Below are 27,609 nucleotides of genomic sequence, written 5' to 3' on the forward strand. Positions count from 1 at the left end.
CATTGGTAAACGCCATTGGACAGACAGCAATTCACTTACTGCAGCCTTTCATGGAGGATTCAACAATGGGCCCTTCTATATGTTTTCCAGTTTTTAATATCACAGCAATTCCCCCAGCTGAAGCCCAACTTTCCATCCATGTGCAAAGGCGTAGTGCAGCCCAAGCCAGAGCGGACTTGAGATCAGGAGGCAGGAGAAGCAGTCATTTGTGGGAATTCGAATGGGCGGGATTTTCGGATGACGTCCAATAGACGCTCGCAAGTCTGCTGCATTACCCAATCCGTGGCGGCCTATGACGCTCGCGCAGTCAGGGTATAGGTCACCGAGCGTGGTTGACGGCGAGGGAAGCCATGGATCAGGGTTATGGTGAGTGCTGGTTGTGTTGGCACAAGGGGAAACGGGAGCCCTAGAAAACGCGGGGAAGGTTTCCTGCTAGACAGAATTGCTGTCTTTTTGTGGTTGCGTTTCACACAGCCGCGGAGCCTAGGTCCAGCTGCCTGCCTTCGCGTTGAGACAGCGGCAGCGTTGATTGGACACTGAACTTGTCCCTTATTAAATGGCGACTGGCGACTGGCGAGCTTGTTGGCAAGCGGGGCGGAGTGTTCAGTTCCTTTGGTTTGTGAGGGAGGCGGGACCAGGGCCTATTTCCAAAGACGACACAAAATGGCGTCGAAGTGGTCTCTTCCCTCTCCTCCCCCCCCCCCCCCAGTCTGTCACGGGGCTCACCTGTCCCCGAGCGATTGTTCCTGGTAGCCAGAGGTGTGCTGGCGAGTGCCTTGATCTCTTTTTCCATTCGCTCGCAGCGCCCCGTAGCTTCCAGTGTCATCCTCGGTTATGGAGAAAAGTTGCCTTCACATCTGCTAGATTTCCACTTTCCTCTGCCGTTGCGAGGCTCCTGTATCTCCTTGGTTGTGACAAGGAAACTTTTTCTAGCAAACGAATCACAACAGGGAAGGGGAGTCAACCTGTTAAAATGTCTGTGTGCCATGTAATGTAAAAATAAGGGAGGAGGAGGTCCGCCAGAAAAAACAGTGGCAACACTAATACCTTGTCTCCCATATTGAATTCTTATTTGGCGTTCTTCTTTTCATTCTTATTCATTTATTTGTTGCATTTTTATACTGCCCAATAGCCAAAGCTCTCTGGGCTGTTTACAAAAATTAAAACTAGGTCTTCAGGAGAAGTAATTCTAGTGGCATTCTTGGGCTTTCTTCATGAGCAGTAATTCTGTTCTAGTTGGAAGCAGCTCTACTTTAGCAGCGTACTTTAAACAGCATCTCTTTGCTTTAATGAAGATTCAGTGTTTCCAGGCTTTTAGATCAGGTCATCTTCAGTTTCCTTAATTCAACCCCCAGGTTCGTTCTCAAACATGTTTCTGATCTTGGAGCTGCAGTTGTGCATAGAACAGGTTGTACCAACACTGCTGCCATAGTATTTTCTGTTAAAATTGCAAATGGTTTTCTTGCTATGGTGTGTGTCAGGTTCAGGACCATTTGAATGAAATTAGACCTACAATTCCCATGTTGGCTGGAAAATGCTGGGAGTTGTAAGACTTTTTTCTGTTTAAACATGCATACAATTGCACCCGTAGTGTTCCATACCACATATTTGGCATATGCCAAACCAGCATCTGATGAAGTAGGTTTATACCATAATAAAATCTGTAAGTGTTAAAGGCAATACAAAACTTTGTTTCATGGTGACTGAAAAGGTTTTAGGATGTGATGCAAAAAAAGTGGCTATTGGTGTTCTCTGGTCACTTTCCATTTCCTTGTCACATGACACCTTTGCATGAGGTACAATTAGTGAGTTTTCCCCCATATGGTGTAATAATAACACTAACAGTCATCCCAGAGTGCTATATTTTTATTGATTTGCAGCAATTTTACCCTTTCCCTCCACCCATGCTGTCTGTAATGATGGGGGTTGTAGTTCAATACATCTGGAGGGCACCAGGTTGAGGAGGGCTGGATTATTGCAGTGATTAAGGAGGGAAGGTTTAATTGGGAGTTGTAAATTTCTCCTTGAGGGAAGGGGTGGTACCAGCTTTGTTAAAAGAGGCTGTAATAAGGCTGAAAAAACCAATCTAGACCTGGAAGATGTGAGCAATTATGGGCCTATTATTAACATTACCTTTTGGGCAAAGTGCTAACTCTAGAAACTCTTGGAAGAAACTGATTTTTTTAGGTGCATTTCAGTGGGGTTTTAGGTTTGGTTTTGGAACTGAAACTGTTTTGGTTGCTTTGTCTCTGCTTTACAGCGTAGAACAGGTATTGCCACCCTGTGACGATAGTGTCCTTCTGGATAGCTAGACTGAGTTGGTGAGTTGAGACATGTGGCTACTTGAGAGAGGACATTTCAGTGTATTTGCCCTCCCCGAAGGGTCTGCTGGCATCTACACTCCGTTCTTTTTCATGCCAGATAAAAAACCTGCAGAGTCTCATGTAGATTTTCTTCATTGTTGATATGTAATAGGGCTACAGCTTTTTGGTTTCTGCTCTTGGGTATAATATTCCCAATTATATCAGTTTGGACCCATGTGAAGTATTGCTGAATAATTTGGATATGCTGTTCAACTTACCTGTAGAATACTTATACTAGCAGGTTTATTGCTAAATTGTTTTTGCATAGCTTGGAAATGGGTTATAGTTTTCTTTATTAAAGAGTAATTTATTATATATTTCATTTAGGCTGTTAACTTACTCATTACAGCTATGTTCAGAAAAAATGTTATTGATGGGGAAGTGGATACTAATGATTTTATTTAATTTGTAATTCTGTATCTCTAGAGAGATTTTTCTGTACTTTTTCAGTTAAATAAGTTTTTGTTCTAATGGCCCAAAATCTATTGGTGAGCCAACCCCCACTCTCTCTCTTATTGCCTTTGGCTCTAGCTGTCACATTTCTTCATAAATAAAAGATTGTGCCCTACAGCAAGGGCAGGCAATTTCAGGAGGTGGGGGGGGCATTTTTGCCCCCTGGAGCTGCCCAACTGAACAGCTCCATAGCTCTATAGAGTGCTAATATTGTTGGTTTGTAATTTAGCAAACAAGCTAAATTTGGCTGTTTTGATGCTCTGTAGACATGACAGACACTATTTTTTTGGTGAACTTTTTTTTTATTATTCAGGCCACAGCAGATGTCACATGTGGCCTACCCCTGCCTTACAGAAAGAGCACAGATAGGTTTAAAGGCACTGGTGAATGGAGAAATCAGATATCAGAAGTTCAGTTGTAAAGGCTCTTTGAGATTGCAATCCTGTGCATGCTTACCTATGAGTAAGACCCATTGAATACAGTGGGAATTGCTTCCACGTAAGTATGCATAGATTGTACTGGTAAAATGGCTTATGAGGTATCTGTTGAAGACCAGAGTGTATAAGATCAGGCTGTAAAGGAGTGCAGTCTCATCATCCAATGTAAAAATCATGCTGTACCAGATGGGTTTGTAAGAGTCTGGGGATGAGAGAATAGTATCTAGAAGATCTAACTGTTGTGCGGAATTGGCTTTTTTCCTCTTAAAAAAAACATGATCAGTAAACAAACAGCTTTTTAGATGGGTTTCATTGCTGCTGAGATTTGTAGGCATCACTTATGACTCTGCTTTCTCTTCTCTACAGCATTCAAATTAGCTTTGTAGTTCAGGAGTAGTGTGGACCTCAGATCCAGTGTAGTTCCAAAAGGCTGGGCAAAATATACTTCAGAATTCATATGCTTGTGGGAAGACATAACTGTTGGTCTGGTATCTCTTTCTGTGCTAACTCATCAGTAGCAGTGCCATTTATTAAGTGCAATGCTCCTGGAGGGTTAGCACCTATCAGATAGACAGAGATCACTTTGAAAACAAACCTCTAAATGGCTGAAGAGATTGTATGCTATAGCAATATAAGAGCTGTAATATAAGTGAAAATCCGATCCCTTTGTATTAAAAAGAAGATATATAGCATGTCCGGAGAAATGAAGTGAGTTGTGCAATTTTTACTTGAGTTAATGAGCTATTAAATGTTTATCCTACAGGTTATGGTTCCTGGGGTACTGAGGCCACCAATACTCAAGGTAAGCTGTAGTTCTGCTTCCATACAAAGTTTAGAAAAGAAATAGAAGTTGGGGCTGATAATGTTGAGCATAAACCTGGATCATGAATAATTATACTTCAAAGGTGCATTGAGCTGCAATTAATTTTACTTTTGGAATAATTGAGAGTAATAAAGTTTTCTTTTGGACTTTTGGCAGTGAATAGCTTATCTATAGCTTTCCCTTCCTCTGAGTTTATATGTCAGATCTGAATAAATCATAGTTCTGATTTGTATAAAACTAAATATAACAGCTATGTCTTGATAACTGCACTTCAATCTCTTAAATACATTGTTTATATTTTATTAGTCTTGTTCACATGTCACAGTAAGCCAGAATTGCTGAGAACTCTGGCTTACCATGAATGAGCAAGTGTGCTGATGCATGTTGTTGAATTGTCCCTGCATGCTTCCTCCTGCCAATGACAGTGGCTAAACAGACCAGGGTACCTTTGTCTGCGGTTTGTTTAGCATTATGTTGAAACCAGAATCTTTGGCTTGTTGCTCTCCTAAATAGCCAGGATCAAAAGCTGAGAATTATGACCAGTTAGGTGTAATTCTGGCTTACCATGATGTGCAAACCAGCCCATTGTATTGTTATGGAAGAACTTGTATGACAGTCATGCAGATTTTAATCCATATGGCAATAACTTCTGAATAGGCAAGTATAAATGATATAACCTGCTTACGTTGAAGAACTTGCCTTGTGAAAATCAAAAGAATAACCTCATTCTTCTGGTATATTAACATTTCCTTGATAGACGTATTTAATGTAGAAATAAACTTTTGTCTCTTTGTGTTCTGCTAAGGTGCTTATGCCACAAACCCAGCAAGTTGGCAAGGTATGTATTTTAAAGTGTGTTTGCCTCATCTGGAGCTATGTTGAGCATTTTGCTAGCTTTTTCAGAATTAACAAGAATTGACAGCGGCATTATAACTGTGTAAAGTAGTATTTGAATTCACGTTGGTACTTTGAATGCTGAATGTAGTCCCAGAATGCTGACAACTTTGTAGCCAAGCCTCAAAGGGCCACTGAGCAACAAAAGGGGAAGTATCAATATCCTTGGAGTAACCCAGAGGTTTGCAGAAGTACAAAAATGTTTTTTAAAAATCAAATCTAAGCATAAAGTCCACCTTCCAAAAGGCCCAATAAAGCCTCTGCATGCTCGATAGTTGCAGAATGTTGAGAGTTAGTTGGAAAAGAAAACCAGGGGAATGGGAGGGTTTGGTGAAGAGGAGGCATGGCCATGGCAGCCTGGGAAGCTTCAAAACGCCTCTGATCAACTGGCAGAAGAAGGCAAGGAATTCAGAGGGGCTAATTTTTATATCTCTTCCTCGATTGCTCCATTTTTGTCGTTCCCCTTTCCTCCTCCTCTGTCCAGAGAATGAAGAAAATAGGAGGGAAATGAAGCAGAAGAGGAGGAAAAGTCACAAAATTATAAAGTACCATAGATATTTTAAAAAACAAAGAACCATCTTTGTGTGGATCATTAATTTATGATTCACATTGGGAAACAATTTTTAAACGTCTCCAGCAATGGAAGCGAGAGCTGTCTATAGAAAACAATTGAGAAATCCAAGATTTTCATATTGCTGTACTTGAGCTGGGGAAGGGGACAGGTAAAGCAAAACTCAAGGAACTAGAAGCAAAACATTACAAGGTGAGAGAAGGACAAAGTGGGAGGCAAAAGCAGAGGAAGAGGGGAGAAAAAAGGCTGAAAGAGTGGCAGTTGAGATGGGGAGAGGGTCAATAAGGTGGCCTATAGTTTTCTTAGGAAAACAAGAACCGTAATCTGTTGAGAAAGCACACTTTCCCCTTCATGAGGGGACTAGTGTGTTCCTCTCCTCCATAAAGGGAGAACTACCTCTGTTAACCTTGAGTCAATAGCCCTCTCAACCACAGACTTGGGCAAATCAGCACATTAGAGGTATACTGAAACATTTTGTTGCAAAGTCCCATTTGTAGAATATAATACAGTGTGTGCTGTAGATGGTGCAGTACTGCTTTTTATAATTTCTGTTGCTCTCTTTCAAGGAACTCAGGGTGGTTTAAATTCGTTTTTATGGAGGAAAACAGAATGATTAGAGAACCTAATGTCTTTGCTTCTTATGACAATGTAACAAGAGTGGGCACATTGTTGACACAGTAACTCTTCATTAATCTTATAGCAATGGATAGTAATAGCCTAATAAACGTTTGTGTCTGAGAACTATTTTTGCAGGTTTGTATGCTTTTTTTAAAAATTGGAGATGGTTTCCATAGAATTAAGTGAAAGCTTGAGAACTCAGGTCCTTCTTCTGTAGATTTTTGTTGACTGTGTAACTTGCTCTTCCTTTTTGCCAGGCTATGAAGGCTATGATTATTACAGTGCCCAAACTGGCAACTCTGCTACAGCTCCTACATACAACTACGATGCTGCCGCTGTTGCCACAACTACCTGGGACACTTCAAAAACTACTGACATGACAATGAGTGCTGATATGGGCAGTAATATGCCAGTTAATTACAGTACTGGAGCAGTGGGCACAGAAAACTCTGATTCAATTATAGCAAAAATAAACCAGCGCCTGGATATGCTGTCAAAGGAAAGCAGTGGTGGTGCTGGAGAAGGCATGGAAGATCAGGGAAGGTGACTAAAGTTTCTCCATCTATTATCAATCCATTTTAGTTTCCAGTTGAACTTGAATTCTTGAAGTAGTAGAACTGGTAGCATAATATTAATTCTTTGACGATACCAAATAACTGAAAACATAGGCATCTTGATACACTTGAATATATGTTTCAAATGGCTTATTGTTCATGCATGATAAGACACACTGTTACACTGATATTTTCAGACAGGGATTTCATATTGGTTTAATATAGCTTTTCTAGCTGCACCTGCCATTCTTATATTGGTTTTGTACTGCATGAAACCTTATAGAAAAAGATATTACATGGCTTTCAGAATTTAAATATCCCTTCCATTTGGCAACTTCTCTTTCTACTTTTGTTGTAAGGTGCATTGCTCCTAATTTCCAGTACACTGAATATATCAAACTGCCTTATATGAGTCATGCCATTGGTCTGTTTAGCCCAGAGTTGTGAATTCTGACCGACAGCATCTCTCCAGGCTCTCAGGCAGAGGTCATTCCCAGCTCTGCTTCTTGAGTTCCTTTTAACTGGAGATGCCAAGGATTGGGACCTTCTGCATGCAAATCATGTATTCCACCTTTCTAAAACTATTCACCTTTGTAAATAAATTCTGTCGAGTCTTTTTTCAGACTACCAATCAAGCCCTCTATAACCACTGACTGGATTCTTTGCTTGTGATGCAGCTCTTTCAGATTTGAGTCTTTTGAATCCTATGACTCGAGAGCCTCAGTGCCTGACCGTGACCTGTACAGAGCCAGCTATGACTATAATGAAGTTGGATCAGATCGGAATGATTCTTTTGGAAGTCACTATGATGATGCTGGAAACCGCAGAGATCAGCCCCGCAGCCGAGGAAACAACTATGGCTTTGTTAGAGGGAGGGCCCAGAATCGAGGGCGCCCTAACACTTTCAATCGAGATCGCTTCATGCCATCAAGTACAGAACGGCTGTCTACGCGATGGAATGAGATGAATTACATGGGCGGGAGGAATATGGGAGGGCCTGGACCTAACAGGCTTCCATCACTCTTTTCCCAAGCACTCATCCCTGAATATAGAGACTATGGCGACTACGGAGACTATGGCGACTACGGAGACTATGGCGACTACGGCAACTATGGGGATTATGATTACGGCATGATGGGAATGCAGGGAATGGGAAGGTTTCCTGGGAACATGCCCTATGGCTTTGGCAGATCGCGTGGCAGAGTAAGTTTAGCATGCTAACATTGGGAACTTAGATTTATAGCTGTTTCAACAGTAGCTCTTTGTAAAATTAAATTGCGAAGGGAGAGATATCCCATCATTTTGTGTAGGTTATTGTTAATTGTTATTCCACTATTGGGCGGTATAAAAATGCAATCAATCAATTAAATAAATAAATGAGAAGCAGCTTATTTTTACTTTTAATAATTGAGAAGTGATCGTTGACAGGGTAGTGTTCTTCCATTGTGTGTGTTTCATTGGGACTGAATATCACTGCATGAAAGAATGCCTACTTGCAAGGTAGGGAAGCATGCGTGTTATTTGGGCTACATCCTTTACCTAAGGAGATGGTGTCAATCAGGGTTTTGTGGAAGAGTACATTTACAGCAGGGAGCTTTGAAAGATTCTGTGATCACATGCTGGTACTGATCAACTGGTTTAGCATGTCTTGTTCAATTTGTGTTTCTAGCCCAAGAGAAGAGCTTTTCGCGGTCGTCTGGGTGGGCGTTCAGATAATGAAGGTGGATTGCGCAAGCGGAAACAGTCCCAAAGCGGAGAAGAACCTGACAGCAAGCAAGTCAAGACAGAAAGTGAAAGAGATGACTCTGATAATGGTAAAGTTATTTTATTCTGAGCGTTTGAATAGGGACTAGTATGCTGTTTTCTCCTTTTTCTCCTCCTCTCATAATACCAGAACCCAAGGTCATCCCATGAAGCTGATTGGTGGGAGTTTCAGGACAGATAAGGGGAAGTACTTCATCACACAGTGCATAGTTAAGCTATGGAATTCACTTCCACAAGATGTAGTGATGGCCACCAATTTGGATTACTTTAAAATGGCTACTTGTTCTGGTTGCTATGTGCTACCTCCAGTATCAGAGGCAGTAGGCCTGTAATACCAGTTGCTGGGGAATATAGATGGGAGGGCGCTGTTGCATTCATGTCCTGCTTGTGGGTTCCTGGTTGACAGCTGGTTGGCCATTGTGTAAACAGAATGCTGGACTAGATGGACCCTTGGCCTGATCCAGCATGTTCTTTGCTATGAGGCCAACATATCTGGTGCTTCTAATTACTTATTAATAATATGCCAATATAAAATCCACCTCCTCTGAAGTGCTGCTGTCAAATACAGTACTTCACAGCACTGTCAGTTTACCAAAGAAATCGGTACCCTGAATCCATGTAGTAAGATGGAGAAAATACTCAAGTAAGTAATCTTCACTTATCAGTGGTTGCGAAACAGCTTTCTGAGCTGCTGTTTCCTGAACACTAGTTCCATTATAGAACAGTGTTGCTGTTTAGACAGCAACAAAGGGAAGTAGTTTTCCACAGTAGCTGAATGGTGTCTTACGCTCTTCACAGATGATGGCGAAGGAGAAGACAAATCAGGAGATGATGGAGATAAAGGTGTAAGTAACTTTCCCTAAAGCCTTTGAGTTAACCTACTTTTTCCAGCGTGTCTTCTGGTTTCTTAATGGCTGAATTACAGTGGCCCCATCTAAGAGTGAAAATAGATCATATAATAATTTGATACCTTACTGCCTTGTCTTTGAGGCTAATTTAAAAACAGCACAACTATCTATGGGTTGTTTAAATCATGGATAGATCTGAATTAGCAGGCGCAAACAAGCATGCTGCCTTCTGTGTTCCCAATGAGTTAAATAATCCAGGGATACCCTGTGATATCAAAACTTGGAATTGTGGGTTGTTCAGAGAAACAACCTACAATTATAGCCCATGGTTGTTTTTGGGTTACAACTTTGGGTTGTCTCTTCTCCCACTAACCAGAATACTGGTTCAGATGTGACAATCAACCTGGAGATGGGGTGTCCCTGAGTTGTTTAGCTCCACCCAACTACATTAGAATCAGTTGGATGGCGAGAAGCAGTATGTTTGCTCCCGCTTCACTCAGGGTTTGGAAAACTGGGTTTTGTGATGTGCAAACCATGGCAATGGCTGGTATCCATCCTGTCTGTCCTCCAGTGGGATGAAAACTGTTGGGGGATTTTTCTGAGCAGATTTGTGCAGGGGTAGGTAAAGGAGGGCAAGGGGAAGTCTTGTTGGGCAAGGGGAAGTCTGCTCAAGTGACATAGGATGGAACTCTATTCTTAAACCGTGGCATTCTTCTCCTAGTATTGTTTCCAAGGTATGAAATCCCCAAGAATGCTAATGTGGTTAAAAATGAGGTTACCTGTTTTAACAGCACAAACAAAATAAATTTGCTCTATTATACTGCAGTCCTAATTTTAGGGACAGTATGGTCTACAATCTGAAAGCTAATCTATAATTGAGGCACGTTACACCATACTTAGTGAGGAAGTTGGTCTGGTAATGGAGAGAGCAAGTCTCAGGATTGTATGTGACATTCCTCTGCACGCATGAAACAATGTTTAATCCGAGCTGTAATGTTTTTATCTAAATCCATGGTCCTCTTGACCTCTTGATCCTTCTTTTCTTTCAACCCACTGACAAGATTATGATATCAAGGAAAATATAAATGCAGTATTTTACTTTCCTAATTTTATACATACTATAAAGTAAATCTGAGAAGGTCGTATGTGAATCCTGAAACTTACTCTTGTTAATGTGTTGACTACCAAAATAATATGTGACCAGACTTTCAGATTTCTGAAATATGGGCTACATATCTTGCCTTTGACTTGCAACAACTTTCCAGTGTTTCTTGGAAGGAATTTGTATCTGCCTTAAATTGGGGTGGAAAATCGTTTTTAGCCTAAGGGCCAAATTCCCATCTGGAAAATTCTTGGGAGCCACATTCCATCTGTGGACAGGGTCAAATGCAAAGTGGGTGGGCCCAAAATGTGATTATTACTGATTTTAAACCTATTCAGAAGAAAGCTCTACATGACTGTTTAGAAGGAAGTAGGACTGAATCACTCAGCAACAGTTTCAGTTAGTATCCAAATACCAAGCCCCTCTGCACGTCTCCTCTATTCACAAGTAAGCATGAGCAACATATCTACTTACAAGTAAGTGGGGGAAGCCTCTGCAGGGCAAGCCTGAGAAGTAATTAGCACAAAGCTCAAAAGTAAGTGAGATTGAATCACTTAGCTTCCTCCCACAGCCCCACCCTGCCCCTCTCCTGGCATGGAAAAGCTCTTCCCTCCAATCAGTAGATAAATCGGAGACAAGAGCCTTTCCATGTGGGGAGAGGGGGCATGGTCTAGGGAAGAGGTGAGTGGCTCAGGTGGTGAATCCCAGCAGACCAGAGGCTACCTCCTTAAAAATCCAGATTATGCTTGAATCAACATGATCTACTTCACTCATATGCCAACATTTCTTTAGTAAATAGGATTGCAAATTTTGTATTTAGTTCTAAATTTTAAAAACTAATTGGTTAAAATGGTTAATATTTTGGATTACTGACATTTCAACATAGAACATTTTTATGTCGAACTTTAGAGATGTAGAAATAATGGCTTTGTGTGATCCTTCCATTTTCTTTCTATTTTTAAAGGAGCATGAGGGAGTTCGCAGGGGGAAAGGTAGGATGAAGTTCATTTCCTAAACCTATGTTCCCTTCCTTCACTTTGTTTAATCTGAAGTTAACTTAAACCAAAAGCTATTAATATCACCTGTATTGTAACATTCAAGTATCTTCTTCCTGAGAATGCAAGTTCTTAACATAGAGATAACATGTATATCCTTGAGTTGAACCATTAGCTGTGGTGTCTGTCACTAGAAAGCTGCTTGTGTAAAAATAAGATATTACTCAGCTTGAGAGAATACAACAATTGCCTTCCTCCCTCAGACCATGGTCATGGAACATTTTAATCTAGAATGTTAAGAGCAACCAGCCAGATGGGTTTGGAAGCTCACAAGAAGGTTCTGAGGGTGAAAATAATCCAGCATCCATCACTTTGCACTTAGGCTGAATCTCATGCCATTCTCTTGTTAATTCATTTCCCATTAACCAATTTGTATTCCCTGGGCTGTTTAACTTGTGACATGGAAGAAGAAGAGGAAGGGATACATGAAATAATCTAGGTGATACTGAGCACATCTTGGAGTATTTCTTCTGGATGTGTGTTTTGAAACATTCTTTGGTATTATTTTGAGACTACAGGTTTTCTGTTTTTGTTGTAATATTTGCATCCTGCATTTCCTTCTAAGGAGCTCAGAGGATTTTTTGCCTCCAATCATCCTGTAAGCAAGACTAACTTGCCCAAGGCCATCCAGTGAACTGCATAGTTGAGCAGGGATATGAGCCTGGCTTCTCCTCTCCCCAACCTCCAAACCCAACACTATTACACTGCGCTAAATTAGAATTGTTTTGAGGCCTAACCTAACCACTTCAGCCCCCACCTCCAGGTTATTGAAAAGCACTTTTACTATGTAAGTACTTCTCATAGAGCAAGTAGCACTCTTTCTCCTCTTGAGAGCCTTAACACTAATATTGTGTTTCATGGGGGTGGCCATATTAGAGGCAAAATTACGTACACCTGTTAATTGATAAATACGTTGATAAATAAGTCTCTTCTTTTAAACTATATGGAGCACTGACAGAGTAAGTGTTTTCTGGTGATGTTTACATCAAATCCGTAAAGCAAGTTAAAGAAAGGAGAGATAGTATCAGAAGGTAAAATATTTCCATCCAAAGCATCCTAGCACAAATGTGCAATAGCTCTTAAAGAACTGCTTTAACATGACTTTCTATAGCAACTGGTGACGGCTGTGATGATGATGATGAAGAGACAAAACAAAGAAAAGAGAAACAGAGACAAAGGGATCGGATGCGTGACCGTGCTATGGACAGGTAACTAAACAAATCAAAAGCAATTTGCATCTTTAAATATAGTTGATTTTTAAAAGATTATTTTAACTTCAATTCCTGTTTCATGGGTAAGATTTCCATATCATAGATCCCGTATCATATCTAGCTCTAGAATACATGACAGAGATGCAATGGATAGTGTTCCAAGTCTTTGCAGGATTCGTAACTTATCTGGGCTATGTCTTCATTTTATGATTGCCTCCAACTTATAACAGTAAATTTAACCATTTTGCTTGCATCATAGGAACTTTACAGCTCAAGGAAAATACATTACTCTTGCTTTAGAGCCTTAGTTTCATATTAGCTTTTGAATATTTAGAAAAATGTACAGATAGTAAGAACTTGAAAATGTCACATTCTTGGAATGGGGTTTACAAAGACATTCAGTGTCAGATATAACATTACAGACATCAAAATGGCTTTATGTCTGTGTTCCCAGAAAATAAGCCATCAAAAACGTTAAGGAATAGGCTGTTGACTTACATCAGCCTTTCCCAACTTTTTATTTTGCAGATGTTTTGGACTACAACTCCCAGCAGCCCCAGCCAGCATAGCCAATGGTCATGGAGTATAAGTTATAGTACAAAACATCTAAAAATCATTGGAGAAGACTGACTTGCATTATAGTTGACAATGAGTTATTATTGTGAATTGTTTGGGGCTTCACGATTGAAAAGATGTGGAGATTTTGAGAGCAAAATTTAAAATCACTGGTAGCCGACTGATGGCCCATAGGTCCTGTCCCTGCCAATAATTTCATCTATCTTCTCCACACAACCTATTTCAATTTTATTTTGCAAATACCCTGACTTTCAGACCAGATGAACCCCCACCCCAGGCATATTACAATAATTAATAACAAAAATAAGGTCAAAAATACAAGTTTGGTAAATAGACCTAATCCAAAACTAGGTTTAGTTAATGTATTTCAGGACATGTTAGACTGCATTCCCTATAGCAGATGTGCATGCACACAGACACAGTTCCCTGCCCCCCTCCCAGATGAGACATCTCCGCATGCAAGGATGGGGAGTTTTAAATCTCACCTGCCTGCTGAGATCTAGGGATCACTTGTGGTTGGGAGACCTTTTGCTTCTCCTTAACCCCAGCAGTCTCCAGTGAGATTGCTAGAGACAGGAAAATAGCACTCTCAGAAGCAGAAAGGAGCAAGAGGGTCAGCAGATACTGGATAGAAAAGGGTTAAGAGGTGTCTAGACATCTCTTACAACTTGCTTTGTATATTTCACATGTGTATCCTATTCTCCCCCCTCCCCCCATCTCCAACAACAATGGGGAAATGGTGATCTCAATAGAGACTACTTTGGTTGGGAGAGGCCAAAAGTAATCAAGATTGTCTCCATTTTTATTTGGGGGGGGGGTGGATATAGGGAGTAGAAGAATGTTGGGTATCTTCCAGAGGTCTAGCAGGGGATGCGATGGGGGTTCAGATGTGTTTTTGATTATGTGTGCTTTATAAAATGTAATGTCATACAGCTGTTCCTTTAGGAGGTTATCTTTGTTAGTAAAGGCAAAGTTCTGTTGGAAGAACGTAAGAACTGGTGCACCCTAGTGTTGTGTAACAAGTACCATGTCAATAAGCTTTGTGGTATCTATGTTTTTTCTAGAGTAGCAGTAAGAGAACTTGAAAATCTTACTAACCTCTAGATGAGATTACGTTGTGATACACTTTTGAATTGCAGCAAAGCTATGTATATTTTAGTATAGCAAACAGTACAGTACTAGATCAAATAGGCAAAGGCATTGTGTAGACAGAAGATAATTTCTGATGCTATTTATTTTTGTTAAAGAGTTGAATATCATAAATAGTGACTTTGGAATCGTGCACAGTACAAATCAAACTAAGTTTCTTCCTTCAGGATCCAGTTTGCTTGCTCCGTATGTAAATTTCGAAGCTTTGATGATGAAGAAATGGAGAAGCATCTAGAGAGCAAATTTCACAAAGAGGTCTTGCGCTACATTGGGACCAAACTGCCTGACAAGACTGTAGAATTCCTGCAGGTATGTCATTTTAAAACCTTAAATTATGGAAAACAGCACAACTATTGGGAAACGTTAACTGCCTGTACTTTAACTGGGATTACTTTAATTGGGATTACTATTCCCTAAGGTGGTAGATCATCATAGGTTTGTTTAAAAATAGGCTTAAGTTACTGGTAAATCATTTTAGCATGTACCATGGTTCTGAATATCACTTGCCAAATGATTGCACTGCTTGTCCAGAGCTGTTCTTCATGGTCACAGATATGGGCTGTGCATCTACGTGAAATTTCAATTCAGGGAAGATCTATAGCTGAGGAGTTTTGGTGGGAACTTTTCCCCTCACAGTCCCAGTGCGCATGTCCCTAGCGGGTTTCCACCAATACCCTCAGCCTCGTGAGGAAACTTCTCTATCAGTTCATTGATAGCTGTTGTTAAAGCTGAAGTTTTTACTCAATCTGTCTCTTTTTTAATTATTTTTTGTTTATTTTTATTTCGCCATCTAGCAATCGCCCGAAGGGCATATGGCCCTCCTGGCACAAGTTTATAAGTGTGTCCGTTGCAGAAGAAACTTGCTCCCAACAGACGGACACTTGCTTTGCCTATTCTGCCTGGGAAAAGGGCACGTTGTGAAGTTCTGCCCGCATTGCCAGTCTTTGCCAACAGGCTGAGCGCAATTGATCTAATCGCCAGAAGGCAATGCTATGGCAGTTGAAAAGGATCTGAGGCAATTGAGGCAGTAGAGGAGCCTAATTCATGGCTCAATTGTCTAATAGCCCACTTGAGGGGATTCCTGCCATGCTGGAGCCTATCAGAGAGAAAAGCCCCTCGGCATCCTGCTCAAATATGTCTGAGCAAACATGACACTCCCACCCACCCTTGCTGGGGTGGTCACTGACACTTTCATTTCCAAAAAGCTTACTAAGAAGGCCAAGGCATCCAAACAGGACAGTCTCCCTTTGGAATCCAAAAAGAAGAAAAAAGGCCTCTAAAATGTCATCTGACTCCACTCAGGACCAAAAACAAAGTGACCTTGGGATCATTAATTTGAGTGACTAGTGTGTCATGTGTAGTTACAGTGCCTCCTCCTGTCAGACTTTTATTTGTTTGATGGTGGTGACTTGTAAAATTATGGAGGTTTTCTCTTTCCTAATCCCCAGAAATATATTGTGAACAGAAATAAGAAAATTGGGAAGCGTCGACAAGAGCTGACTGAGAAAGAGGGCACAAAACCAAAGCCAGATCCTTTCAAGGGTAAGTGGAACATTGTTAAAAGGAGAAAGCTACCAGTAATTCAAGAAGTCCCACCATAAAGAGTACACAGTGCTGCAATATTCTTGAATCTCATGATACGGGTAATACTTGGACAGTCTGTGTCACAAGAAAAGCAATTGCTCATAATTTTTTTTAGCAGGATTTAAACAGGCAGCATGTAAGAAGTGGGTGAAATGTGTTACTGTGCATGAGGGACAGCAGATACTGGATAGAAGGGTTAAGATGTGTCTAGACATCTCTTACAACCTGCTTTATATATTTCACATATGTATCCTATTCTTCCCGTAATGAATTCAGGGCATTATACATGTTGTTATTCCATTTTGATTAATAATTAGCATAGGAATTTTCCAATTCAAAAATTTCACAAGACTATTTTTTGACACTCAATCCTATTTTCACAGTTCTGGGTACATGGTATTTTATTTATTTAAGCTATAACAAAAAGAGCCCTTAGGCTGTTCAAGACACCATGATTGGATAACACTGCAGGTTTCTCCTGTTCTAGGGGCATTCGGATATGAATATAGGAACCTAAAGTCATTAGAGGGTTGGGACAAAGACTTTCTTTGAGGATTTTGCGAGATTCCTATAGCCAACTTGCTTGTGACAGGACTTCTGACTGGCTGTGTTTCACTCAGTTCTGTGTATAAGAAGAGACTATAAGCCGCAGCATTCCTGTCCTTTAGCCATGATGGCTGGGGCTGATGGGAGTTGAAGTTCAAAACATCTGGAAGGGGACCAGATGGGCAAGTCTCAATTAGAACAAAACATTTGTCAGTAAACTTCACAAATGAGACCTGCAACAAAATATTGCAGTGGTGGGCGCTCTTGTTCAGGGTGCCAGTCCAGCCAGACAAAATTCCTTTCAGGATACTTGACTCCCTCACTGTTCCCACCCCCCAACAGACACTCAGCATTCTTTGGCCTCTGAGCATGTTCAGTTCTTATTGGGCTGATCTGGGGTGCTGTTGTTTTGTTTTGTTATGTTTGCTCCTTTCGTTTTTTTCCTTAAAAATGTTACATACTTCTGCAAACATAAGGGTTCCTCTGAGCGTGTTGATGCTTCCCTCTTGTTTATCTTGGCCCTTTCTTTTGGACTTCTTGTAGCTACAGTCCTGCTGGCAAGCACCAGTTAAGTTTGCTGGAATGAAAGCTGAAAACGAGCAAAAAGAAATGGCACTGTAGCCTTCGTCGGAGAAAGAAGCCCCAGCGCAGAGGGAGAGGTGATGGGGCATCATTTGGCACTGACACATCCTTTGCCGGAGGCTGGATCCTGCACCTTGATACATGAGGAGACTGTTCTGAAGCCCCTTGCTTCTGTGGCAGCAGCCTGTGGAGAAACACGCATCGTCCCCGTCGCAGAAGCAAGGGCCTTCGGAACAGTCTCCTCATGTGTCAGGGCACGCAGTCCAGCCTCCAGCAAAGGACGCATCAGAGCCAAGCAACATCATCCCTCACAGGAGATCACATGGCTTGGCGTTGACACATCCTTCCCGATCTGGGCTATGGCAACAGGGAAGTGGGCAGCTCTAGCAACGCCGCCCCCTTCCCTGTTGCCATGGCCACAAGGGGAAGGACGCGTCGGTGTAGAGAGAACATCTCCACTGAGAGGGCATCATTCGTCTCAGTGACGCCTCCTCCATCCCCATCTATTTTTGAGGCAGAGAGCAGGGAACTCTGACTATCACTGTCTTGAAACTAGATGGGCACGGAAGACGCTCCACCAAGACAACTGATGCCCTCTCAGTGAAGAAGTTCTCTCTACACCGATGCATCCGCCCACATCTCCATAGCAACAGGGATGGGGATGGCTGCAACAATGCCGCCCACTGCCCCGTTGCTAAGGAAATGATGGCGACGGAGGGGCATGCACCGATCTGAGCTGCTGCTGTGACAAGCAGAACAGATTCTTCCTCATCGCGTCCCCATTCACGAGAACAGAAGGGCAATCCTTTGCTAAAGCAGGAGAGATGTAGGGGAATCGGATGCGCCATGTGCCCATGCCAGGAAGTGCGTGCGGAGCTGAGGATCGCGCCGTCCCACGAAGGGACGGTACGATTGGGGCTCCCCAAGCACTTGCCAGCACAGGATTATTTCCCCTGCCGATGGGAGCCCCCATGGGCTAGAGCGGCTGGGGTTTCTGCCGCTCTTGCCTTGCGACTCTGTCGATAAGGGAAATAATCAACAGAGCCTGCCACACGACACAATAACCAACAGTGGTGCAGAAAAACAACTCTGCAAACTGTTGGTTATTTTTTGGAAATAACCAACCATGGCGTGGGTTTTGCCCGACAGGCTACACATTAGTCAACGGTGGACTATTTAATCAACAGTTGATTAACCGTTGACTAACATGTTGTCCAAATTGAGCCAAAGAGAATCCAGTATATGGAGCAGAGAAGATTGTACAAGAAATTCAAATTTATTTATTTATTAAATTTATATACCGCCCCATCGCCGAAGTTCTCTGGGCGGTTTACAAAAAATTGTAGCCATTGCTGGGAGGTTAACTTCCCATGTTTGGATCATGTTGCCCTACATATTATGGTGACAAGTGAACTAATGTTTGTGAGCTGATTTTGATGTTGTAATAACTGACAACTTTTTTTTAATGGCACGAACGGTAATTTCTTAGTTTTTATGCTTAAAATGATTAATGTAGTCAGTTGGGGGAAATGGTGTTAGAACTTTTTATGTTCAACTGTTGTGGACAGTACCTAATTCTTGTTAGCACCTTTTCAGGAATTGGTCAGGAGCACTTTTTTAAGAAGATAGAAGCAGCTCACTGCATCGCTTGTGATATGCTAATTCCTGCCCAGCAACATCTTCTTCAGAGACATCTGAGGTCTGTCGATCATAATAGGAATCGCAGGGTAAGCAATACTAGTTAGTACATTCTTGGTGATTATAATAATTCTAGACAATTTCAATCTAATAGTGAAATCCTGTGCATTTTTACTTTGAAATAAATCCCACTAAGTTCAATGGGGCTTACTCCTTAGCAAGTAGATTTAGGATTGCAGCCTTACTCTCTAATTCTTAGATACTCCATACCTGATCCCTACATCCAGTCAAGGATTTGTCTCTTTACAGTTGAAAACATGTATGGAGTATATGGAGTAATTGCTATCTTGGTTGCTAATAAATGCTCTTACCTCTGGGACAGAATAGTTGACTCAATTCAGGAGTTACTTCACTGTATAGGAAGAACAAGTGTGTGTTATTGTTAATTATCTCTCACCCAGAAGACATTTGGTTCAGGATGATTGCTACTTCTCCCCCCTTTCTGCCCTCCCAAGATTAAAAATGTCAGAAATTTCTTGTCAGACTTTTTTTTAGGTCTGCTACTGCTCAACATTCTTCTGTGAGCACCGAACTTTTAATCAGTGCCAATAATGTGTATGGTAGTTTCAGTTTATGAGGGACCTAATGGAGACCAAACCTACAAACCTTACTGTGTTTCACAAAGAGCATAGCTTTGTTGGGGGTATGAGTCAGGTTCCTATACTTGTCCCCCCCCGAGATACTTCCTGTCACTATATCAGACTTCCTACCTGTTATAGAGCCAGAAAATGTTTTTCATAATCAATAAACAGAAAAGGCAAAAACTTACACTACATGGATGCTTTCATAATTGTGCTTTCATATTTCAGTGACACATGTGTAACTTGCCCTGTCATTACAACTGAATGTTGACATATTGGAGAAAAATTCAACCCAGTGTATTTTAATACAAACTATATGGGAAAAGGTTAATGTTTTTGTTCTTATATAGTAGGGAGTGATGCTTTCCCTATGAAGCATCTATGTAAGGGTAGTCAGAATAAGAGGAATGATTAAATAAACAAAAGTACTATAGAAGAAACATTGCATCAGTTTGGTTTTCACTGATACTAAACCATCACTTTGCCACTAGAGGTGCTATAAAATCTATTGCTTCATACAAATGTAATTCAGATTCTATTCTGTATTCACTTTCTATGAATGCTTACTCTATTTTGGTGATAATGTATTGGATCTCTTCCTTAATGAAAGGGACAGATCCAGCAAAGTGTTCTACTGGAGGAAGAGAAGGAAGGTGATTTTTGCCTGTTTTCCCCTGAAGCCCTCTGCCCACCTACCTGGGACCCCCCCACTGTTCCAGAGCATCCCCCGGGCAGCCACATGAGGCTGCAGGTGGGTGGAGGATAAAAAAAATCACCTTCTTCTCCACCTCTTTCTCCTGCAGGAGTTTCCTTTGAGTGGAGAACTCAAAGGAATTTTTGGATACAAATGCATGTGATTTGAAGACACCCAGGCAAAAGCCTCACCAAGAAGTCTGATGTATTTGCATTTTGTAGGACCATGAGTGCATGCTGGCACTGGGATGATGCCCTGAAATAAGAGAAATATCCAGGAGTGTAGACTTCTGCATCAGACACATGTTTTATTTTGTATTTAATCTTCATAATGACTTGTATATCTACTCTTTCCAGATGGCAGCTGAGCATTTCAAGAAGGCTAGTTTCCATGTAGCTAAGAGTGTCCTAAATAGCAAGCACATAGTGAAAATGCTAGAAAAGTACCTCAAGGTAAGTAAGCAGGATGTTTGCCACTCAGTCCCACTTTTTCACAGATCAAGAGACCAGGAGCTCCAGCTTGGTCTTAACTGAGCAAAGCCCTAGTACTGCTGAGTGTGCTGCATGTGACTTTAATCTCAGATGGAGGGAAGCAAAGTTATTGCTTCACTTTCTTATGTATAGTCTGAGTGTACCTTAGAGCAGTTCACGCTTTTTATCCAGATGTGTTAAATACTCACACTAGCAGACTGTATATAAGAAATCTCTAGCTGTTTATAGATAGTGGTGAAGGCACTGAAATTAAATCTGACAAATTAGCAAACTAAATGCTGTTGTCCTCAAGACTACCCTCTGGCAACAATGTTGTAAAATACAGAGAGCTTCAGCAATTGGGTGGTATAGAAATGCAATAAATAAATAAATAAAAAACTCTGCATAGAGGGGAACGTTATCCTCAATTTAAGCATTGCTTAAAATATAACTCATTGGGGGTAAAGCATTGTGTTCTTGCTCTCAGCATGGGGTGGACTTTCTCTTGAGTGAAAAGGTAGGCTCTGTTTTGATTTCCCTAGGGAGTTGGAACTTCTGTTAGTTTATCTTTTAAATTAACCTGGCAACAACATTCCAGTGTCAGAGCACTTACCATTCATCCCAAATATCACTTGTGGGAGGCAATTGACATCAGTTGAGCTGATTTCAACTGTTAGAGAGAGTGCATGAGGTGAGTCAGGGCCTCCAAAATACTTGGGAATGGCATGGCTCTGCAGGTGAAACTAGCAGTTTATCCTGATGAGAACTGAAAAGCATGGGTGTGAAATGCCCATAATGGGAACAATGCCAGCTTAGATGAGCATTTGCAGGTCATGTGGACACTTCTATGTGACCATCAAGAGCTTGCTCATACAGCACACATGGTCATGTGTAATTGGTGAGTTCCACTTCTGACAGGAAAGATTGCAACCATCTGACCAGGTGAAGATGAAAAGAAACAAGATTGGCTGCTACTGTGCCCTGGGAATCCAGGAGCAACCCATGATTCAACAGGACCCTATTGGGGCTAACATGACTAATGGGAGAGCAGATCTTGCATCTGCCATCTCCTCCACATGTCCCTCTGGCAACACTTTGGTCTTATCCACACTGACCATCTGCCAATTACCTAGTCTCTGCTAGGCAGACACTAGCAAAACTGAGACTCTGCTCTCTGGGCTGGGTCCAGTGAAAGACTTTGAGCTGAGAACATCAGCCTGTTGTTGGCACTGATGGCCTATATACTGAGGCTGTTTTCCCCTAGCGGCCTCTCATACACGTTGAACAAGAGGGGTGACAGAATAAACCCTGCGGTAGCTCACACGAGAGAGCCCTTGGGGCAGATGAGCAGTTGCCCAGTGCCACCCTCTGGGATCTCTCGGAGGAAAAAATGGATCCACTCAAGCGCAACTCCGTCTACCCCTGCTAGGGTCCGCAGGTGCCTCAGCAACACCTCATGATCAACAGTATCAAAGGCTGCCGACAGGTCTAACAGAATCAGCATGGACACCTGACCTTTGTCCATCAGCAGGAGGAGATCTTCGACCCACCCAGCACAGTCTCCGTACCATACCCAGGTGCAAAACCAAGCTGAAAGGGGTGAAGGAAATCTGAGGATTCCAGGTAATGCCAGAGCTGCCCCATCAAAAATCTTCTCAGCACCTTCCCCAAAAAAGGAAGGATGAAGGCAGGGTGAGACTGTTGGCATCAAGAGATGATTCTTGAACACTGGCCTAATGCTTCCTCCACTAAAGGATGCTGGCACCTTGCCCTTCCTGAGGAAGCCTGTGACAGTCTCCACCAGTTGGGGACTTTGAATTCCCCCCTTTTTACTAGCGATTAATGGGCAAATCCAAATCGCAGTGTAGAGCCTAGAGCTCTCTGAAACTCCAGAACATCAGTAAATAAAGCTGATTGGCTGATTTTCAGCCAGAGAAGATGACACTACTTGTCTTTCACCTGCATGGATCACCTTTCATAGAGGCAGTTAGTCTGGTCTGAATTTGATCCAGATGGGTCATAAAACAGAAATACTTAGTTTCTGGGTGCAGAAATCCTTGACTGTGCTATCCAGCCCAGTGTTTGTGGGTGGGACTCCGTGGATATAGAAGAAGGAACAGGACTCTTGACCTCCTGTGCCTCATCAGAACAGGAGTTCAAAAATAGTTATACACATTTATTTCATCAGATTATGCCCCAGGAATGCTGCTTTTTTCCCCTTGTACATCTGTTGCAGGTCAGTTATACATGAGTGATCTGCAAGAAGTGGGGTGTGGGATGAGAATGGCTTTAAAGAGTCCTGATATAGAATAGGCAATGGTTTTGAGAGCCAACAGAGCAGCACTAGTGTGTCTGCTATTTTCATATGGTGTTTTCTTTAATAGAGAAATCCTAGACAGAGCCAAAACACAGCACTGTCCCTATTGTGGGCAGTGGCAAGCCTTCTCCTCAGCCTGAATAAAATTAGCATAATTTCTGAATGAGCAATTTCCAGTATAGTCGTCATGTAGGGTGTTGTTGTTTTTCAACACAGAGTTTTATTAATGATAGCACCAAAATGTGTGAGTACACATCTTTAGTTTACAGACATTTGTTGACATCTGGACTTCGCTACTACTGGAATAGGTGGTGAGAGAGCTGAACTTATCTTAGCTGCTGAGATAACTGGGCATTTCTTAAAGGGGGCAGTTCCTGCCGCTAACTTGAGTGCTCAAAAGTAAGTTGAGAAATGAGCAGTCCTCCTAGGTCACAGGTACTGCATTTTGCTTAAGATTCACTTCATTTTCCTATTATGGAATTGCCCCTCTCTGATGCTACAATGAACATACTGCAGCAAAAATTGCATTCCTACTTCTGTGAGGCAGAGAATTTGCCAGCTTTAAGATAGTGACATAGGATTTAGAATGCTGGCAGGTAAAGTAGTAAAAATATAATCTGTTTGCTCAAGTAGTTTGAGGCAAGGGAGGAACTGGTACGATTTGGCTTTGAAGTGAGGGTGCTCAGTTTTCAAACACTCAGTTGCAAACTTCTGCATTCTAGGTCTGAGATTTTCTAAAAGAGATTCATATAATTCTGCAATGTTGATAATGTGCTTCTTCCCTTTATCAGGGTGATGACCCATTTACAGATGAAAACATTGACCAAGATGTTGATGAATCTGAAGCCTTAGAGGGGGCAGATGGTGAAAGGGCTACAGAAAGTGCTACTGTAGAGAAAAAAGAGAATACTGGGGATGAAATCGAAACCACTGAGGCCAGTGAAACTTCTAAACCAGAAGGGGATGAGAAAGCCTCCTCTACTGCAGGTTTTTCTAAAGATGAACCACTAGAGGAGGAGCAGCAGCAGCAGCAGCAGGCAGAAGAGAAAACAGAGGCAGTAGAAACAACAGAAGAATGTTCTGACCCTTCCCAAGGAAATCTTGAAGAGAGAGCATCAGAAGACCAGGTGAAGGAGCAACAACATGTGGATGCTGGAGAGGAGAATTGCTCTGAAATGGCAACAGCTGAAAGCAATGACACCAAGGAGGAACCAGTTGTGGTAGCAAGTTCCGAGGTGCCGTAGGAGTTACCATATGAATGATTGTCGTATGAAGGTGATTTGTCCTGCTTACCTGTATAATCTTGCCACCTCCCACCCCAATCTTACAGTACATGTCTGTGCATTGCTGGAGTGCTGCCAGTTTTGTTCTTATCTGAAAGGAAGAGATTTGATTATTCTGTTATGGAAGCAGTCTCGTGCTTTATTGTTGTAGAAAATGGAAATCAGCAAGTCTATTAAACTTTTAGGTTAGAGAGCTCAGAAAGCTCTAAACTGATATTTCCTTGTATTTTAGAATGAATAGAACTATTTGAAAAACAAAGTTGTTGATCATTCAGCTCCTATCTGCTTTTCAATTTTCAATAGTGAGGAAATATGACTTCATTTGGAAATTAAATTGACCCTCTTGTTAATGAGGGAGTAGATAAATGTTGATTTTTTTTTCTTTCCTGTGAAAATGTTTGCTTGTTTTAAGTTCCTAGAGAAAGGACTTGCCATGATGCCTGTTATCTTCATTTATCCAGTTTGCAGGATTGCATGAAAAAAAAAGATCTGTAACTATATAATTTTTAAGCACCATGTTGATTGTGTCACACTGGGGTCATCATTTCTACTGTGCACTGTTTCATATTTTCTGGATGGCAAACTGCAGCTTGTATATTATGCTGGAAGAGAGACATAACTTGAAGGAGAAAAGTTATGGCACCACCAAAACCTCACTGCTCATCAAAGTCACAGGAGTATCATTCACAGAGGAGATTGCCAAAGGAGAAGCACCAAGGCCAGGAAAATAAGGGTGGGTTTGTTAGTGTTATGATTGATGCTTATAGCATAATGATTTAAAGTGGAATGAATTTTGAATAGCTACAAAGTCATTTGTCTTAGCATTTAAATAAAATTCTGGAAATGGTTATCTGGTGTTAATGTAGTTGGCTCCAAAATACGTACTGTATAATTTGTCACAACATTGCTGGACCTAGAAGAGCTGTCAGCTCTCTGGATGTTAAGAATGCACACTTCTCTCCCCCCCCCATCCCCAAATACCTGAGCTGTTCCTTAAAAGAAATTCTCTCTGGTAGGCAGGTGAAGTGGTGGTAAGGAAAGGCATGAATATATATTAACTCCAGTTAATATATATTAACTTCATGGCTGGTTCATTTGTTTGTTTTTAAAAAATGGCTCTTTAAGGGCGCAATTCTATGCATTTTTGGACAGAAAAAAAGTCCTACAACTCCTAACATTTCTCAGTCAACTATGCTGACTAAAAAAGCTGAGATCTGCCTAAAACAGCAAATGAAGGTGGAAACTTCCATATATGTGTATGTGTGAGAGAGATTATTCTCCTTGTTGGGGTAACTGACTCAGATGACAATCAAGAATCCTTCAGTAATGTTGTGTTGCTGGAAACCAAAGAAATCTAGAATGCCCTAGAAATCTTATTTAGTCACTCTTCTGGTTTTTGTAACTTCACTGTATATTACTCCATTGGCAATCCAAAGGGTAAGCAATTTTCTCTTAAAGCTGAGATAGCGAGAAGCAGGATTGTACTACCAGTATTGCAGCATTTTATACTTTTTCTCACAGATGGAATCAATATATATGCACAACCCTGCCCACAAGTTACTGACTACCTCACAGCTGCTGTAACTTTTTGCTTTGGTGTGTGAATTTTAAGCATTTTTTCTCCTACTGTAGTACATTCAGAATGGGCAGAGCAGTCTTCATAATTCACCCAGGCCTTGTAAGAAGAGCCATGTAGCATGGCCATAAGCAGGTCCCTGAGGTCATATCATGAAGCTTCACAAAATCCTGATATTGAATTGCTAAAGGCCATGATACTTCCCTACACACAGTCTTTAGGTTAGGTTATTTTAGCTAGGTTATTTCTGGGAGAAATTTGTATGACATTCATTGGTTTCTAAGCTATCTGCAATAGTTTGCAAAGTAGACTTTCAGCCATTTGTAGAGCGATGGTGCTACAAAATATCTTACTAGTCAGGTTTAACACTTGGGATGATTCCTCTTTGCGTCTGATGTGGGTTTTCCTTTGACCGTCTGGCAGAGCACCTGGTTTGTACGTGCTCGGATTCAATCCCTGACAATTTAAAAAGGCCAGTGGTAGGTCATGTGGCCTTCCCCATTGGAAAGACTTCTGCCAAGACTCTGGACTCTGGAGGGTTATTGCACACAAGAGTAGGCTATCCTGAGCTAGATGGGCAAATACTGTGACCTGATAAAAGGCTTTCTATACAACTGCTGAGAACATCCATAAAGTGCATATGAAGTCCATTGTTAAGATACAACTTTAATATGTAGAAATGAGAATAGAATTGTGCTTTATTCCCAAGTAATAAAAAAGACTTCACTATAAATGCAGAAACTCTTCCATTAAGGAAGAATATGAAAAAGATCCTTAGTTTGAAATAGAAATAAATTAATGGGCTACTATTTTGAACTGTGGACCATGGACCATGGTTGCTGTTACTTAAGCAGGAGTAGTTTGGTCTTGCTCCATATGCATTATGTAGGAATCAATTCACATGGCTCCCGATTGTTGACTCTTACCATTGCTTAATAATTATAGTAAGTGTGTACAGAAATACAAGTCACTAGCAAAGCAGTTTATGCTCTAAGAAACCTGCCCTAGCCTCTGTATGTATACTATTGGCAAGCCTAAAGTGATTCCTGTTTAGCTGTCTTGTCATGTTGGAATTGTTTCTTTATATTCTCTCCCCTTGAGATTAGCTCCCCACCTCCAATGCTTTCTTAATGCACAATGCTTCTAATAGCACTTTTGGTTTTTTTTAGTAACTTAATTGTAGACTAAATACTATTTTTAATTGCTTATTAACAAGTTCCCCCTACTGGTGGAAAAATGAAAATAGTTCTTCCCTGTTTCCTTCCCTAAGAACAGGACATTCCTTTAACTTTACTCTTTCGTGTTTCTTCACTATTTGGCACGCATTTTGTATAGTATCATGCAAACCTGTCTTTTCTGTTCTTAGCCTTGCCTTCCCTCAAATTCTGAGGTTTGCTTTTAATTTTGATCAGCACAGATTTATTAAATACAACAAAAACTTTTAGTTGAGGTTATATGCTAGGAAAAAACAGCAGGGGAACAGTCCAATCATATTGCCTTCATGTCTATCAGTACATAGCCTAACATTAAAGCATTTTTCTATCCATTTTATACACTCGACATCTACCATATATGCTAAACTACAATTTCTGGTCTTCAGTAGCAGCGCCGTGTGTGTCTGTAGGTAGTTAGGTGCTATTAAAATCACAAACTACAAAGCCCAGTATCTGTTACCTTGACAACACTGGTTAAGTGAATTTTTCCTTCCAACATAGGCACGTTTTGTAAAAAGAGTGATAATGGACAAGTTATCTGGTCTGAAGAAGCCTTTGGGGATAAATAAAATAAACATGGGCACATTTTCTGTTGGGAGAAGTCAGTGTATAATTCTTTGTCTCTAATTGTTGATACTTTGGGGTT

At 41.2% G+C, this 27,609-nt stretch overlaps 1 protein-coding gene across 3 annotated transcripts; it reads left to right on the forward strand.

Annotated features, from left to right (window-relative positions):
• Positions 1-285: 285 nt before the first annotated feature.
• Positions 286-25,023, forward strand: AKAP8 (A-kinase anchoring protein 8). Of its 3 annotated transcripts, XR_010025203.1 has the most exons (15): positions 286-366; positions 4,017-4,055; positions 4,882-4,914; positions 6,417-6,702; positions 7,391-7,916; positions 8,383-8,527; positions 9,276-9,322; positions 11,392-11,419; positions 12,594-12,690; positions 14,586-14,727; positions 15,867-15,960; positions 18,727-18,857; positions 20,460-20,555; positions 22,003-22,196; positions 23,682-23,769. XR_010025203.1 is itself a non-coding variant. In XM_063120462.1 (14 exons), the coding sequence occupies exons 1-14, from the start codon at positions 351-353 to the stop codon at positions 24,132-24,134; spliced, it is 2,133 nt and encodes a 710-aa protein (XP_062976532.1). In that variant the 5' UTR covers positions 286-350; the 3' UTR covers positions 24,135-25,023. The 3 variants fall into 3 exon arrangements, 2 of the variants coding, with proteins under 2 accessions (XP_062976532.1, XP_062976533.1); XM_063120462.1 differs by lacking the exon at positions 22,003-22,196 and having other exon boundaries at positions 23,682-25,023; XM_063120463.1 differs by lacking the exons at positions 11,392-11,419; positions 22,003-22,196 and having other exon boundaries at positions 9,276-9,320; positions 23,682-25,023.
• Positions 25,024-27,609: the final 2,586 nt, after the last annotated feature.

The sequence above is a fragment of the Elgaria multicarinata genome, chromosome 3, assembly GCF_023053635.1.
Source record: "Elgaria multicarinata webbii isolate HBS135686 ecotype San Diego chromosome 3, rElgMul1.1.pri, whole genome shotgun sequence".
Lineage (NCBI taxonomy): Eukaryota > Metazoa > Chordata > Lepidosauria > Squamata > Anguidae > Elgaria > Elgaria multicarinata.